The sequence below is a fragment of the Anabas testudineus genome, chromosome 4 (assembly GCF_900324465.2).
Source record: "Anabas testudineus chromosome 4, fAnaTes1.2, whole genome shotgun sequence".
In the NCBI taxonomy this organism is placed as follows: Eukaryota; Metazoa; Chordata; class Actinopteri; order Anabantiformes; family Anabantidae; genus Anabas; species Anabas testudineus.
The window spans coordinates 5437396-5451205 of NC_046613.1; the positions used below are offsets into that span (position 1 = coordinate 5437396).

Genomic DNA, 13810 nt, shown 5'->3' on the forward strand with positions numbered 1-13810 from the left:
ATTAGGGTGTCAGCGTTTTTAATTTAACCACTCTCATGGTGGAACACAGAAGCACGTGACTGCTCAGCATTTTATTTGTGCATCCTTCAAGCCACAATGAGGTTTGAAATGTTAAAAACTCACAGCTTATCTCTGTCCGTCAGAGACAAAATCCATTTTGAAAAAGTTGTATATTATTGATGTATATTATTTTTACTTTTATTTCTCCTGAGCATCACAAGTCACATATGCAGCTGATGAGTAAACCTTGTTACCGTCTGTCTAAGTATTTATACACAACACAAAAATGTGAATGCATGTGCACACACATCAAACAAACAGCCAGCGAATACTCCGCTCACTTAAACACTTATATACAGTTTCAGAAAAATAAGCATCTTTTTACATTTAGTTACATTTTATACAGACTGGGAGGAATAATGGGATCAGTCTGCGTGTTCGCTGTCAAAACGTTACTCAACCTCGGCCACATGAGCCACCTCCACCTCCATGGTCTGAATCACCTCGGGAGCCTCCTCGGGCTTGGTCCCACTCAGGGCCTGCTGGGCCAGCACGTAGTTCACAACCTGCATGATGCCCTGATCGGAGAGTGTTGCCACCGAGCCGTCGGCCGCAGCCTGAACAGCCTGTACGGCCTCCACAGCCTCTACGGTCTCCTCTGTGATCAGCACCGTCTCTATCTCCTCTGAGGCCGGCTGCTGGGGTGGCCGGAGCTCGGGAGGGAGGTCGGACGCCAGGATGCTGACGGCATGCTCCACCTGGGTGCCCTGGTTGTGGAACTGGAGGGTGTCCTTCTCTAGCATTATTTTCCCAGGCAGATTGTCCCCGTGGTACTTGGCCATGTGCTTACGCAGAGTGCGTGCATCGATGTGCGCTTCCTGACACATGGGGCACACGTACGGACGCTCTCCTGTGTGTGTGCGGACATGGCGCTTCAGAGAGCGCGCATCAGCCCAGGCGACACCACAAGTCAGACATTCAAACGGTTTCACCCCTAAAAAAAACGAACAATCAGCACTAGGACAAAGAAAAGACGACTGAAATGAGAACACCATCGTGTTGTTGTCTCACCCTGATGGTTGTTGATGTGGCGTCTGTACTCCCTGAGCTGAGTGAACTTCCTTCCACACTGCTCACACTCTCTCTCCAGGTTCTGCTTTACTCTGCCCTTCTTCCCGTGCGTGGCTTTTTTAACGTGTCTCCTGAACAGAGCCTTCTCAAAGAACTCCTTCCCACACACGTTGCACCTGACGAGACAAACGTCATCAGCATGCAGCGATGTTCCGGACACTGTTAACAGAAGCACAGCATGGACTCACACTGCGGTAGACTTACTTATATGGCTCGGCCACGCTGTGGGACTTGACGTGGGAGTACCAGTCCTTCTTCCAGCTGTAGCACTTCCCACACACCTGGCACTGGAAGGGCTTCAGGCCCATGTGCTTGTTCATGTGCTGCTGGAGATCTTTGGCCTCATAGAACCTTTTGTCACAGCTGCAGGAGAGATTAAGCAGAGTAAATTACACATGAACCTCTTGTCTTTAAACCTCTGGCCTGACCCATGTTTCATTTAAAGACTCACTGAGCACAAGCAAAGGGACGGACGTCAGGCTTGGGCTGGTGCTTCTTCAGGTGTTTGCTCAGAGCTGAAGCTCGATGGAAAGTGGCTCCACACGTGTTGCAGAGATACTTTGATTCACCTGTAAATTAATTTTGTAGTTAGCAGTGAGGACAGCCATGCGACAGTGGTTGTATGACAGGTTTTTGAGTTGTATGCACAGAGAAATAAGGTATCAGTTTGCTCAAATCAGAAAAAGAAACGCTTCACTACTTAACATTTAAAACAGACTCAACCTGGTGCTCACTGACCTGTGTGGATGCTGGTGTGCTCCTCCATGCTCCGCTTGCTCACAAAAGACTTCTTACAGTATTTACACTGGAACTGTTTGGTGACGTCGTGCAGCGCCCTGTGCATCTTCAGACTGTGTTTGTGGGCGAACGTCTTGCCACAGACCTTGCAGGAGTGAGGCCGCACTCCTGTGTGATTCAGCATGTGTATCCGCAGGGAGTACAGCTTCGGTAAGGTCTTCCCGCAGATGTCGCACACAAATTCTCGTTTGGTAAGTGGTGATGAAGTCTTGTCTTCGAAATCGCCGTCCAACTTCGCCTGGGAGCTCTGTTCTGCGGAGGGCTTGGTGACAGGTGCTCGCTGGCTGCTCTGCTGCTTGTGTCGGGCCAGGTGGGCACGGAGAGAGGCAGCGTACTGGAACTCCTTACTACACAGCTAAAAGAGGAACACGGGAAACCTAAGGTCAGAACATCACTGCAAAGAATAAATAAACGTGACATGTTGACCAGCACCAGTACTCACACTGCACTTGTATCCACGAGCTTTCTCGTGTTTTAGAGTGTGCATAATGAGAGAGTAGCGTCTCTGGAAGGACATGCCGCACTCGGAGCACGTGTGCTCTCCATCCACAGCACTCTCTGACGATTGGTCCTGCTTGGCTCCAGTTTCGGGCTCTGCCACCTCCTTTGCAGCCTCCTCTGTGCCGACCTCTCCGACTGCTGCACTCTCCACAGCTGTGACCTCTGGTTCTGTTGCAGCGTCAGACACAGACTGTCCCTCCACTTGAGTTTCCAGAGGTTGCTTTGGAGGCCTTCCCCTTTTCCCAGGCCTGGGACCCACCTAAAAGCAGGTTTATGGTGGTTAATCCACTCCGTCAAGTTATTTTCACTGTCAACAGAACACGTGATGCAATAATGTGAGTTACAATGAAATACTGCACCTTCGGGGTGGTGACACGCGGCTGGGTGGAGACTTTCTTCCCCTCTTCTTCCTCCTCCAGTCCCATGTGTAGACGAGCGTAACCACCCTCTGCGATAGAGCGCTGCCGGAGCCGCCGTCTATTGGTGTCGTCTGATGTTGGCTCCTGCTTGTCTGCTTGGGCTTCATCAGCAGAAGGATCCTCCTCCTCCAGTGGCAAGAACTCCTCTACCTCCACCTTTTTCTTCACTTTCGCTGGACGCCCTCGTTTGCGTTTTTGGGGCGTAGCTTCTGACATGATTGTTTCCTGAGGCAGCGTCGCGACTTCGGTCGCGTCTGCAGGAGCCAGTTTGACATCTTCTGATGGGCTCACCTTGTCTGGGTCCACGTTTATAACAAAGGCTCCTGCTTCAGCGACCTGCGGCTGCTCCATCGCTAAGCAGGCTGACACCATGGCCAGAGACTCGCTGGCTCCGGCCTGACCACTGTGGGTGACCACTGTCATCGTCTCCCCCTCCATTCCGTCTGCACTGTGTGAAATAACAGTGACAGTCTCCCCCGGCTCAGTCTGTCCACTGTGAGTGATCAGAGTCACGGTTTCATTTTGTGCAGCCACCCCATCATGCTCTTTGTCTCTCTCTACAGCTTCTGTGACAACTGTCATTGACTCTTCGATATAAGCCTCTTTGGGAGGCTCAACAAAAGCCAGAGGTTCACACGCTACAGCCACATTACTGTGGGTGACCACTGCCCTGCCGTCACTCTGGATGGTCACCACATAAGCACTGGACTCATCTTTCGGGCCCTCCTGAGGAGCCGGTTGGCTTGAAACCACAGTGTGCACGTCTCCTCTTTGATACACCGTCAGCTTCTGCTCCTCCACCTGCTTGTGCACAGACTCGCATATGTGCAGCACCTCCGTCATCAGCAAATGTCGGGCAAGGTTGGCAATATCTGCCATTATGCAGAAATTAAAGGTAAGCATGGATGTGTACGCAAAGTCCAGCAGCGGTAAGAAGCTGGCCTTGGTGAAACCTGGAGAGAAAAGAGTGAGGGTTCAAACTGAGCCAATGAGAAACAACAGTGTGAAGAGAAACCCGCAAAAGCAAAAGCTTACCGGAGAGGTCGACCACAGCTTCGTGTGTGGACACAGCCCCTTTCTCAAAAAAGAGCTCGTTGAAGTATTCGCTGCACGCTGCCAGCACAGCTTTGTGTGCGCGGTATTCCTCTCCTTCAATCAGCAGCGTGATGTCACAGAACTGGTTGCTGAGACGCTGCTGGTTGAGTTTTTCCAACATGGTTTGGCTGTGTTTGGGCAGGAACTGATTCACCTCGCCCTTGCTGTCCACCTGTTGAAGAGCACACACCCACATGTCAACAAAGATCTAGTTGTAGATCAGACAGTATCGCACATCATCATGATGAGGAGGGAAACTCACAAAGACCAGTTCGTGCTTGGCGGCCATAGTTTTCAACTTGGATCTCAGCTGAGAAGCCGAGTCAGCGAACAGGGAACCATCATCTGTCTCTTCTTCTTCCTCCTCATCCTCGTCCTCTTCCTCATTCATGTGCGTGGCTGCTTTGCGTCTCCCCTGCTGGGAGAACTGTCGAGGTCCAGAACCATCAGCTGCGTTTCGCCTGGTCTGACAGTGAGTACACTCTCGGATGTGGTCTTTCACGTGCTTCAGGATACCTGAGAGAGTCAAACAAAAAACAAAAACAGGACAGCGTCTTTAACAGCACCTTGAAGAGCATTTCTTAAGTGAATACTTATTAATTTACATATTTGTCCATGTCCAGTGTTTTGGACATGACTGCAACACAGTACCGTGGTTATTAGTAACTATGAAGTACTGGAGACAGTGGGCAGGCTTGATTTGATTTTCAGGGCGAATCCAGAACAAAACTAGAACAATTCATTCATAGTTTCAGATTGAGATCATATGAAGACCTGCTGCCTCATACTGGTCTGGCTATGTGGGAGATACTGAATGGGACAAAGTTTTTACTGACTGAAGAGATCCCACTTGAAATGCTTCGCAGGTTTCAATAAACAAATCTTAACAGACACTTTTACCTAAGCTCTTTTTTTTTACCAAGAAGACTGTGACAAATTAGATCAGCGCTATATAAGTGCAGACCATTTAGAAATAAAATGAACAGTAACCATGAAGGATCCAGAGAGTGCAGCACTTTAACTCAGCCTCTAGATGGAGACAGAGAGGGGCTGTACATGGCGTACATGTTAGATGCTGAGTGCAGATGCTGCTTCCAGCCTCATGTTTAGATCCACTGACCTCGGGGTGACCACTTCCACTAACCTGCTGTGACCTGATCGACTCACCTCTCCACCAGTACTTCTGAGAGATGTAATCCCAGGTGAGCTGCTGGTTGAGGTGCTCCCCTCCCTCCATAATGTGCGCCTCGTTGATAAGTTCCTTCCTCCGGCTGTCCTGCAGCACCACCTCCAGCTCCGTGAATTCATTCTGGCCTTTCAGTCGACGCTGATAAAACAAAGTCCCGTTTCGGACAACGTAGCAGGCAGCCGCCTTGCGTATTTTCCTCTTGGTATTACCAGGCGTCCCCGGCGCATATGGCTCCCGTTCGTCAGTCAGATAGCGTATGATGGCCAAGTAGCTTTCTTCACACGACATGTCTCAGCTGAGCCGCGTTTTTCACGCTCAATTATGGATTTATCTCCAAGAGGGGGACCCTCTTCGGACTTAGAAAAATAGATGTTAATTTTGTGCGACGACTAGACGGCAAATAACATGAAACAGGAATGCAACAACAGCATTTTAAATTGTTTTCTAAGGTGGAACTGCAGTTCGCAACCGTCAGGGTAGACTTGCCCGAACAGACAAAATGGCTGCTGCACAACCGGAATTTGCGTAAGCAGAGGCGGAAGTAGTTCATGACCATTACCAACCACAAGGGGGCGCGATGTCCAAACAGTAGAAACACAGCTCAGCTATTATTCTTATTAATTCATTTTAAATCGATCTACTAATCTGTGTATTCGTTGACGTCACCATCGTTATTTTATCCTTACCTCTGCCAGGAATAACGATATTTCACAGTTTCTGGTAGATTTATTTATATATTTGTTTACATTTTTTTGTTTAAGACAATATTGAAATGTTGCAGTAGTTTAGGTAGAGATGGTTTCTATTGTACTGGAAGTGAACATATAATGTGTCCCTACACACACCATGAGCTACATGTAACAAAATGGGAAGAAACTGTTTCACATATTTTGCTGAGGGCCTCTCGCTGCCGTCCAGTTAGTGAAGGGTTCATTGTGAGTGTGTGTGAGTGTGTATTCATGGTGTCATTAAGGAGGTGAGCATAACAACATGACCTTGAGTTGTTGCTGTGTAATCTCTAGTCGGGGTGCAGTTCACTTCAAATGCTCATATTATTGCAGTAGTGGATGTTCCTGATCTCCTCTTCCTCTAATGCTCTACCTGGACCCTTCTCTCAGACTCTCCTCTTCAGATTCATTTTCCATTGTTGACACCAGCTGTCACAGTCAGGTTTTGACTCAGTGTTACCACTGTAAACTCCCTGTCTTGATCTGTCTCTTTGTCAAGTGATGAAATCAGAGAAAACTCAGATGAGTGTTTGCTTCCTGTATGAAAGTACTTCTTTGTGATATTAGTCAGTAGCAGTCTATATAGATTCAACTTCTTACAGGCTGGTAGACTGATCGAGACACGTGTTCCCTTATGTCCTCTGCTATTCAGCCCTGTTCTCTGCTATTAAGCACAACGAGCAGGACAGAAGTGTAGATAACTAAACTGTCCCAGTGGTAGAGATCAGTTAGAGCCTATATCTGTGTCTGCTGTACACAACACCTTCCACACTAGCTACAGTTGTGGGATAAGCACCGTGAGTGTCGCATCACCTGTGTTGAGATTAAAAACATCTTTCCAACAGGCTCGGAGATTCTTAAGAAATGATCAAAACAAATCTCACTTTTCACACCCACAGTAGAAATCACAGAGCACAGACATGTAGGCAGCGGGGCCGTCCCAAAACCCTGACACAGGGCTACGAGAGCAGACTGTCTAAAAGACCGTCTGTGCTAATTACCATCCACGCTGGGTGATGAGAGATGCAGCAACTCTGTTGTTCTAGAAAATGTTGTTGTCATTGTCACTAAGTTTATGTCATCACCTGTGTATCAGCCCCCGGATAGGACTGCAGCAGATAGAGGTCCAGCAGGTTGTAAGAAATGAATGATTCATCAGTGATTTTACTTTTTTAATTATGTGATTATTTAATCTATTACAAGAGGAAATGCCAACTTGCAGATATTGAGCAGGTACCATTATGTTTTCTATCCAGCTAACATTTTATTATCACTAAGCTCAGAGTGACACTTAGTGATAGTGAATTAATTAGTTTGAAGGTGTTTGAACATGAAGTAAAGTAGCCTACTGGACTGTATTGACTGACACAGCAGTCGCTTGAGCCATAACTAAAAAGTAAAAAGAAAACCCTTCACACCGTCTGCTTTATTTTGCAGAAGCTAAAATAAGAAATAATATGTCTTCATGTGGCCACTGCAGAGTTAGTTCATGTGTTGGCTTTTGGCGAGAAGGAATTATTCATTCCACCACCTCGCCACATTTTCAAAGAGTTTCCCTGACCTGGAGGGGGGGGGACACAATTTGCTGCTCATCCATGTGTCACATACCAAACCTGACATCAAATGCTGGTCAGTAATGCGTCTCAGGGCTGCATTCCACCTCTCACAGTTACACTGACTGAACCTGTTGAAGTCTGAAATAAAGTGGCACGTTTTTCCACTGAGACCTAGGTCGGTGATAAATATGCGGAGAGCTCTGGACTCTCTCGTCGTCACATTTGTCACAATTACTCTGCCTCTTGTCTCACTTTCAGGCAAATTTCCACCTGTTGCCATGTCTTTTCAGCCCTGTCGCTTTTTTTAGCTGCTTCACAATCTGCCTTTTGTGGCCTGAACTAAAGCCTCGCTGCAAATCCCCGACTCACCGAGGAGAACTGGTTTCTGACAGCACTCAACCAGCCGTGGGTCAAACTTTACCTCTGCCTCTACATGCACATACAAAGAAAAAGGAAACCAGCGATAGACTATTAGATTATTAACTTCCCATACTGAGCAGATGTTATGTGTTGGATTCCCCCTCCTATGAGGCAGAGATTTAATATGTTTGTTCTCAGTTGCAGTTGGCAGGCCCCTCAACACGTGTCACTGAGTGTTTATCCAAACGCTGGGAAAGAGGTTATTTGCATCCTGTCAGCGTGTTTCTGTGTTAGAGGCCATTTGCTTGCTCCATCCAGCCACTATAAGAGGTTTTTTGGATGTAATGTCATCTCTCATAGCTTCACATTTAAACTTCTGTCAAACAAAGCTGCCTCTGTTCAGTTTCCACTGTCTCCGCGCTGCTGGAGAGCCGCTCAGCACACCTTGTCGTCACTTCCTCTGGGTGAGGTATTTGTTCTAGCGTTGATTTCCTCCTCTCTCAAGGTGCCCTCTGGTTTTGGTGCAGTTTTGCTGGTACAACCACAAATGCATTCGTGACTCAGAACAGAAAGGATGGTGTGTGTGTTTTAACCAGGTAAATTAAAAAAACAAAACATGGTCTCGGCTTAGAAAGTTGATCCCTTCAGCCACAGCTGAACTGAGAGCTATGAGCTGAAATGAATAGTTCAATATTTTTGGAAATAGAATATAGAAAAACATTTTGGAAAATATGCTTATTCAGTTTCTTGTCTGGAGCTGAATGAGACGTGTCTGCATGGTAAATATGAAGCTTACCATAGTAACTGGAAATAGCTAACCAACTAACTAACGAACTTTTGCTGTCCATCCACTTCAGTGTGCTCATTAGCATCAGTCATTTATGGAGAGGGTGTTCTCTAGCTCCTACCGTAGCAGTTTATTTGCTATCTTCTGGTGTCTTGGCACAAGCAGAATAACTACCATCTCTACTGTAATCATTTGTGTTGTGATTTGATCACAGATGAATCCATCCACAGCAGATATGATGCCACTGAATCAAGCCGGCACTGACAATAAACGCTTCATAATCATAACCATAAACACAAATTCTCTGCTATTCATCCCTAAACTGCCTGATCTCTCATCAGGCTTTCATTCATCGACACTGAATGAAAGCCTCTATTTGCACAAAAGGGCAATTACATGTGACTCGAATTGCAGACATACAGTACTTTTCCGTATTGTGCAATGGCCCTATTTGTATTTATTACCCTTTCATAGAGCTCCTGGAATATTGTCAAGCGAAATACAATAGCCACAGTTCACACCAGACTGAAACAGGAAGATGAACAGGCCACAGGTTTCTAACCGGTGATCTTGCTGTCAAACACCACCATGACGTCAGCTAATAATAATTTAGTAAACTCCTTGAAATTCAAGGATGTATAAATCCACAGATTGTTCTTGTTTACATTTAGTGTTGCTCACCCTGTGTGTGTCCTTGATATCTAATAACAATAATACAGTACATGTGTGTTTGTGTCTCTATTTATACAATCATCAATATAGATCACTATGAAAATAGTTTTGTCCACATCTCCCATCTCTACTGAGCACTTTGGTGCTTTGTGATTAATTAGTCGAGACAGCTATGACACTCCCGGACTAACCTCCCAGAGTGTCTGCTGGATGTCGGCAGTGGCTCCGAGCCAAGAAACAGTGCAAAGTGCAAATTTCTAGTTTCTGTGTGAATTAACTAACTTCCTACGGTGTGTTAATTAGTGAGCTTTAGAGGTACAAAATACAATGTGTGTGTGTGTGTGTGTATGTTGGTTGACTGGTTTCAATAATCCAATGCTGCTAAAACACATGTTCAACAAATTGTAAAACTTTTGCTTAACTCCCTTCGTGCTTATGGGCTGTAAAATACATACTGGCCCGTGTGTGTGTGTGTACAATCACAGGACAAGTGGAAAGCAATTTAGAGGATAGTATGGGTCCGCGGTCTACAGTAAATTTGTAATCTTGGTTTGCTATCTATGATGCTCCACTATCTGTCCTGTTACACTAATGGCTCCAAAGTGGAGCTTAGCAGCAGTAGAAGATTTTGTGTCTTGCCCAGAGTCCTGAACGAGATAAAGGTGTCTGTCTGTCTAAGGACAAACACAGCTGGGGAACTGACCTCACAGAGACGGCCTTATCTCTCATTGTCTCGCTCTTGCTGTGCCCAAGGCCAAACATAGTGGTAGAAATGGCAATGGCTGTGCTGACACTGGAGTACTTTTCCATTACACACTGCCGGAGGAGAATCTCTGTGCCAGCTGTAAATATGCAGGCTGGGAGGGAAGCTGTGGACACACGTGTAGATTAAAACTTGGCTCACGGTTGTATCCGTAAAGTAAAGTTTGCGTCACAATAAAACGGTGTCTCACACAAAGGACAGCGATGATGCAAGAGCGCACAATCCCCTGCTCTGCTCGTATCACCACTTTTGCTTATCCTTCAGTGCTTTGTTGTCTGGCTGGCTGACATGTTGTGGATAATAAAGCCAGTGAGCTTGTTTCTGGCCCTCAAAACGTCCTGTGCTTTTTCGAGTTGTGGAGGAAAACAACAGAAACACTTTTGTTGGAATACACACAAAACATGTTCAAAACATATCCACCGTTTTAAATACAGTTTTTTATTGCACTTCCACTTTCTGTTGTACACTGACCAAATAATGTAGCCCCCTTTTATTTGACATCATTACATCACAGTGGTGACACAGCAGCAGGGTCAATACATGAGAATTATTTATGCTTGTGCAACTTAAATCTTCTATATCCACAATAGACTCAACACAAATGCTTTGCACAGAACAAACAAGTTCTCTGCAGTGGAATCACGCTGTGCTCAAGGTGATATTGATTTTCTATTACAGAGATTGTAGATTTTCTTCATAGAAGCAATAAGAGAGAGACACTTTTAAAGATCTCACTGCCTCTGATGTGACAGGTAATCATTTATAATAGATGTATTTAAATTTATTTTGTCATTATATGGAAAAATCTCTGTGGGGCTGTTGATAAGTGAGAGGCTGCTGAAGTTAAAGTTGGAGGTGAGCTGCAGATGCTCGGTGACAGTCATCTATTCTAATTTCACACAGATGTCCAAAATAACACAGGACAGTATATATGTATGTATATATATATATATATACTGCAGCATGTAAACTCTTCAAACTTTAACCACATAAGCTACAGTACCAGCCACAACCGGCCAATAAAGTAGCAGAAATGGGCCATCTGAATGTACTGAACTGAGAAATGGTAGGTTTAGTTAAAGGGGAGTAAAAAAAATATGTGAACTTTTTGGAATTGAATGGTTTTCTGCATTAATTTGTCATAAAATCCAATCTGATCTTCATCTAAGTCAAAGAGTATTAACAAATATGATGTGCTTAAAATAATGACACAAAAGAAATTCTGGCTCACATAAGCGTATTCTTCTTGTGCAGAGCAAACTTAAAAAGTTAAAATGTTTTTTGTCAGTCAAAGTAACTCTAGTCCAAACCTACAAACTAATTTTCTTAACTTCTGCTAACACCTGACTCAAATTAGCTTTTTGTGGGTCATTATTCCAAGATTCACATAGTTTTTCCACTGACACTATGAGGTTTTTATGGTTGTTCTTAGTTAAGACATGAAAGATCAGATTTTTTTGTGTTATAACTTTAGGCACAATATATTTGTTAATACTTTTGACTTAGGTGAACATCAAATTGCATTTTATGACAAATTAATACAGAAAACCATTACATTTCCAAATTGGTTCACATACTGTCTCTTGTGATTGGTTTTGAAGACTTTTGCACATAGGATAAAGATCATAGTGTGAAAGTAAAGTAATTGGTTCCTGGTTTCTGTTATTGTCTAATTAGACAACAGTGAAAGGATAATACTTTAATTATATTTAATGTTAGGCTGTAAAATGGAAATAAGGCAATGTGGTGTGGGATTTAAAATGATGCAACAGCATGTGCTTTAAAGGAATAGTTTGGCAGCTCTGCATGTCTGGGCATTCAAGATTGAACAGGAACCAGGAAGATCATAGCTTAGCATAAAGGCTAGAAGCAAGGCTAAACAGTTACTTATTGATTCCTATGGGGAAATTGTTGTCGGACAACTTCACACACAGTAGATGATGGTGCTGTTGCAGGGTTTCAGGGGTTCAATATGACTGAGGGGTTGGCCTTTCTGTTACTTACTCATGTGTATGTAGTTGTTTGCATCTCTCTTTCCAACCCTCTCAAGTTACATTTACCCACTACACCCTTGATGACGCGCATCTCTAGTGAAACATAATTCTACCTTTAGTCCTCTGTTTGAGTCAGAGCTACAAAAAAATTATCCTACACTTCCCATAGTGCAATTCAGCAGCACCTTTGTGATCATCCTCAAAGAATGTAAAACTTTCCACAGGAGGGTTTCTGTAAACATCTTTGGTCTTATATGACATCAGGGTTATTGCTCAAACATCATACAAATGTTTTCAGAATCTGGATAATACAAATCATGACTGGTAAACGATCTGCTGAGTATAACTAGCGGATTGCTCTTCTAAATGTTTTGATCAGAGGACACTGAGCCATTCAGAAAAATGAAAAACATCATGTAAAGACTGTCAGTGTGTGTCCTGTGAGCACTGATGATGATGTATTTTCTACATCCTGAGAAACTCTAGAAGTGTATCTAAACTCTGGGTCACGGCTGGATTCCAGCTAAGACATGAGCTCCATCTCCATGATGTGAGAAGAGCCTGTTTTGTGTAACACAATACCGTTACTCGTCCTGCCCTTTTCTCGTCCTGGGCCTCTGGCCAACAGACAGATTAACACAGTGACAAGCTTCAGTACATCTTTCACACTCAGCCTTGACCTTTCACCTGCAGGCACAGTCCCGCAGAACAAAGACACAGCTCCGTGTGGCACCATTTGTTTCATCCTCAGCCCTTCCTGGAAATGCAGCCACAAGCTCATCGCAGCTCACTAATGAGCGAGCCAAACCCACCAATGGAAATATTGTGGCGAAACATTTCCCACTAAGCGTCTGAATGAGTGGAAACACCAGATGCTGGCTTAATCGCCATGGATCCATTCAACTCTCTCTCCTCTCTTCATCACAGGCCATAAAGTGTCTAATTTATTCTGTGCTGTTTTACTACCAAGAATTCCCCAGTAAAGAATCCAAGAGCAATAAGCTGGACCTTTTGTCTGGAGGTGCGCTGCAAGCAGGGAAAGTGAGAAAGCCTAACGGGAAGGCTGGGAACCAGTAGGTCAGTGAGCTCAGCTTACACCTCTTGTTCCCACAATGCCTCGGCTGTATTCTCAAATCACAAACTTTTTGCTCCACAGACCCAGAGGGGGAAAAGTGAGTAAGCTGTTATTCTTAACTTTACATCTCAACCAGCTTCTATTATCTGATACCATAATTACGTGAGCACACGACGAACATGAGTCCATTGCGTAAACAGAAGTACAGAGCTCCCCCCTGAGTCCTCAATGCAAAGACTGTTTCCCATGAGCCAGTGACTGCGAACAGTAACACTTGGGAAGTAGAAGATTCCCATTAGCATTTTGTTCATGTGCATTCCCACAAAAGTGTTGCTTATAGCAGCATCAAGGAAACAGTTTAACATGGGAATCAGTCTATTGTTGGTCATCAGGCCTAGCCATAAGCCATAAGCTCTTAGTGGAGATGTCCAGCTTTGCTCGAGGTTGACGGATGGGAGGATCAACATCATGTGCTCCTTTGTGATGAAATATGACTTCCACAGGAGAAGAGAGGAATCACAGCAGAGCCACACCCCACTCTAATAACCTGTGCCGTGCCCATCAAACCACAGGTTTACGCATGCTTCTTTTTGTCTCGTTCTCTCCCACGGGCAACAACCTTTGTGTGTCTTGATCTCACTCAAAGCTACACTTGGCTGAGTGTACTGTGCATGTTACCACGTGTGGGCCAGGTGGAACTGATTCTCATGAGGTTTTAAATGAAACCCAGTGTTTGTGGTTA

At 44.8% G+C, this 13810-nt stretch overlaps 1 protein-coding gene across 1 annotated transcript; it reads right to left on the bottom strand.

The window, feature by feature from the left end:
• Positions 1-56: 56 nt before the first annotated feature.
• zbtb11 (zinc finger and BTB domain containing 11) lies at positions 57-5421 on the bottom strand. The gene is made up of 10 exons (XM_026345642.1): positions 5112-5421; positions 4207-4460; positions 3885-4116; positions 2790-3802; positions 2372-2689; positions 1870-2284; positions 1583-1700; positions 1336-1494; positions 1072-1247; positions 57-994 (listed from the first exon to the last, which is right to left on the bottom strand). The coding sequence occupies exons 1-10, from the start codon at positions 5419-5421 to the stop codon at positions 453-455; spliced, it is 3537 nt and encodes a 1178-aa protein (XP_026201427.1). The 3' UTR covers positions 57-452.
• Positions 5422-13810: the final 8389 nt, after the last annotated feature.

Excerpts from the sequence above, each read along its gene's own strand:
- zbtb11 (XM_026345642.1), bottom strand. The coding sequence starts at position 5,421 with ATGTCGTGTGAAGAAAGCTACTTGGCCATCATACGCTATCTGACTGAC. Across the intron at positions 4,117-4,206 it reads CCAAGCACGAACTGGTCTTT|GTGGACAGCAAGGGCGAGGT; the intron begins GTGAGTTTCCCT and ends GCTCTTCAACAG. Across the intron at positions 1,495-1,582 it reads CGTCCCTTTGCTTGTGCTCA|CTGTGACAAAAGGTTCTATG; the intron begins GTGAGTCTTTAA and ends TCTCTCCTGCAG.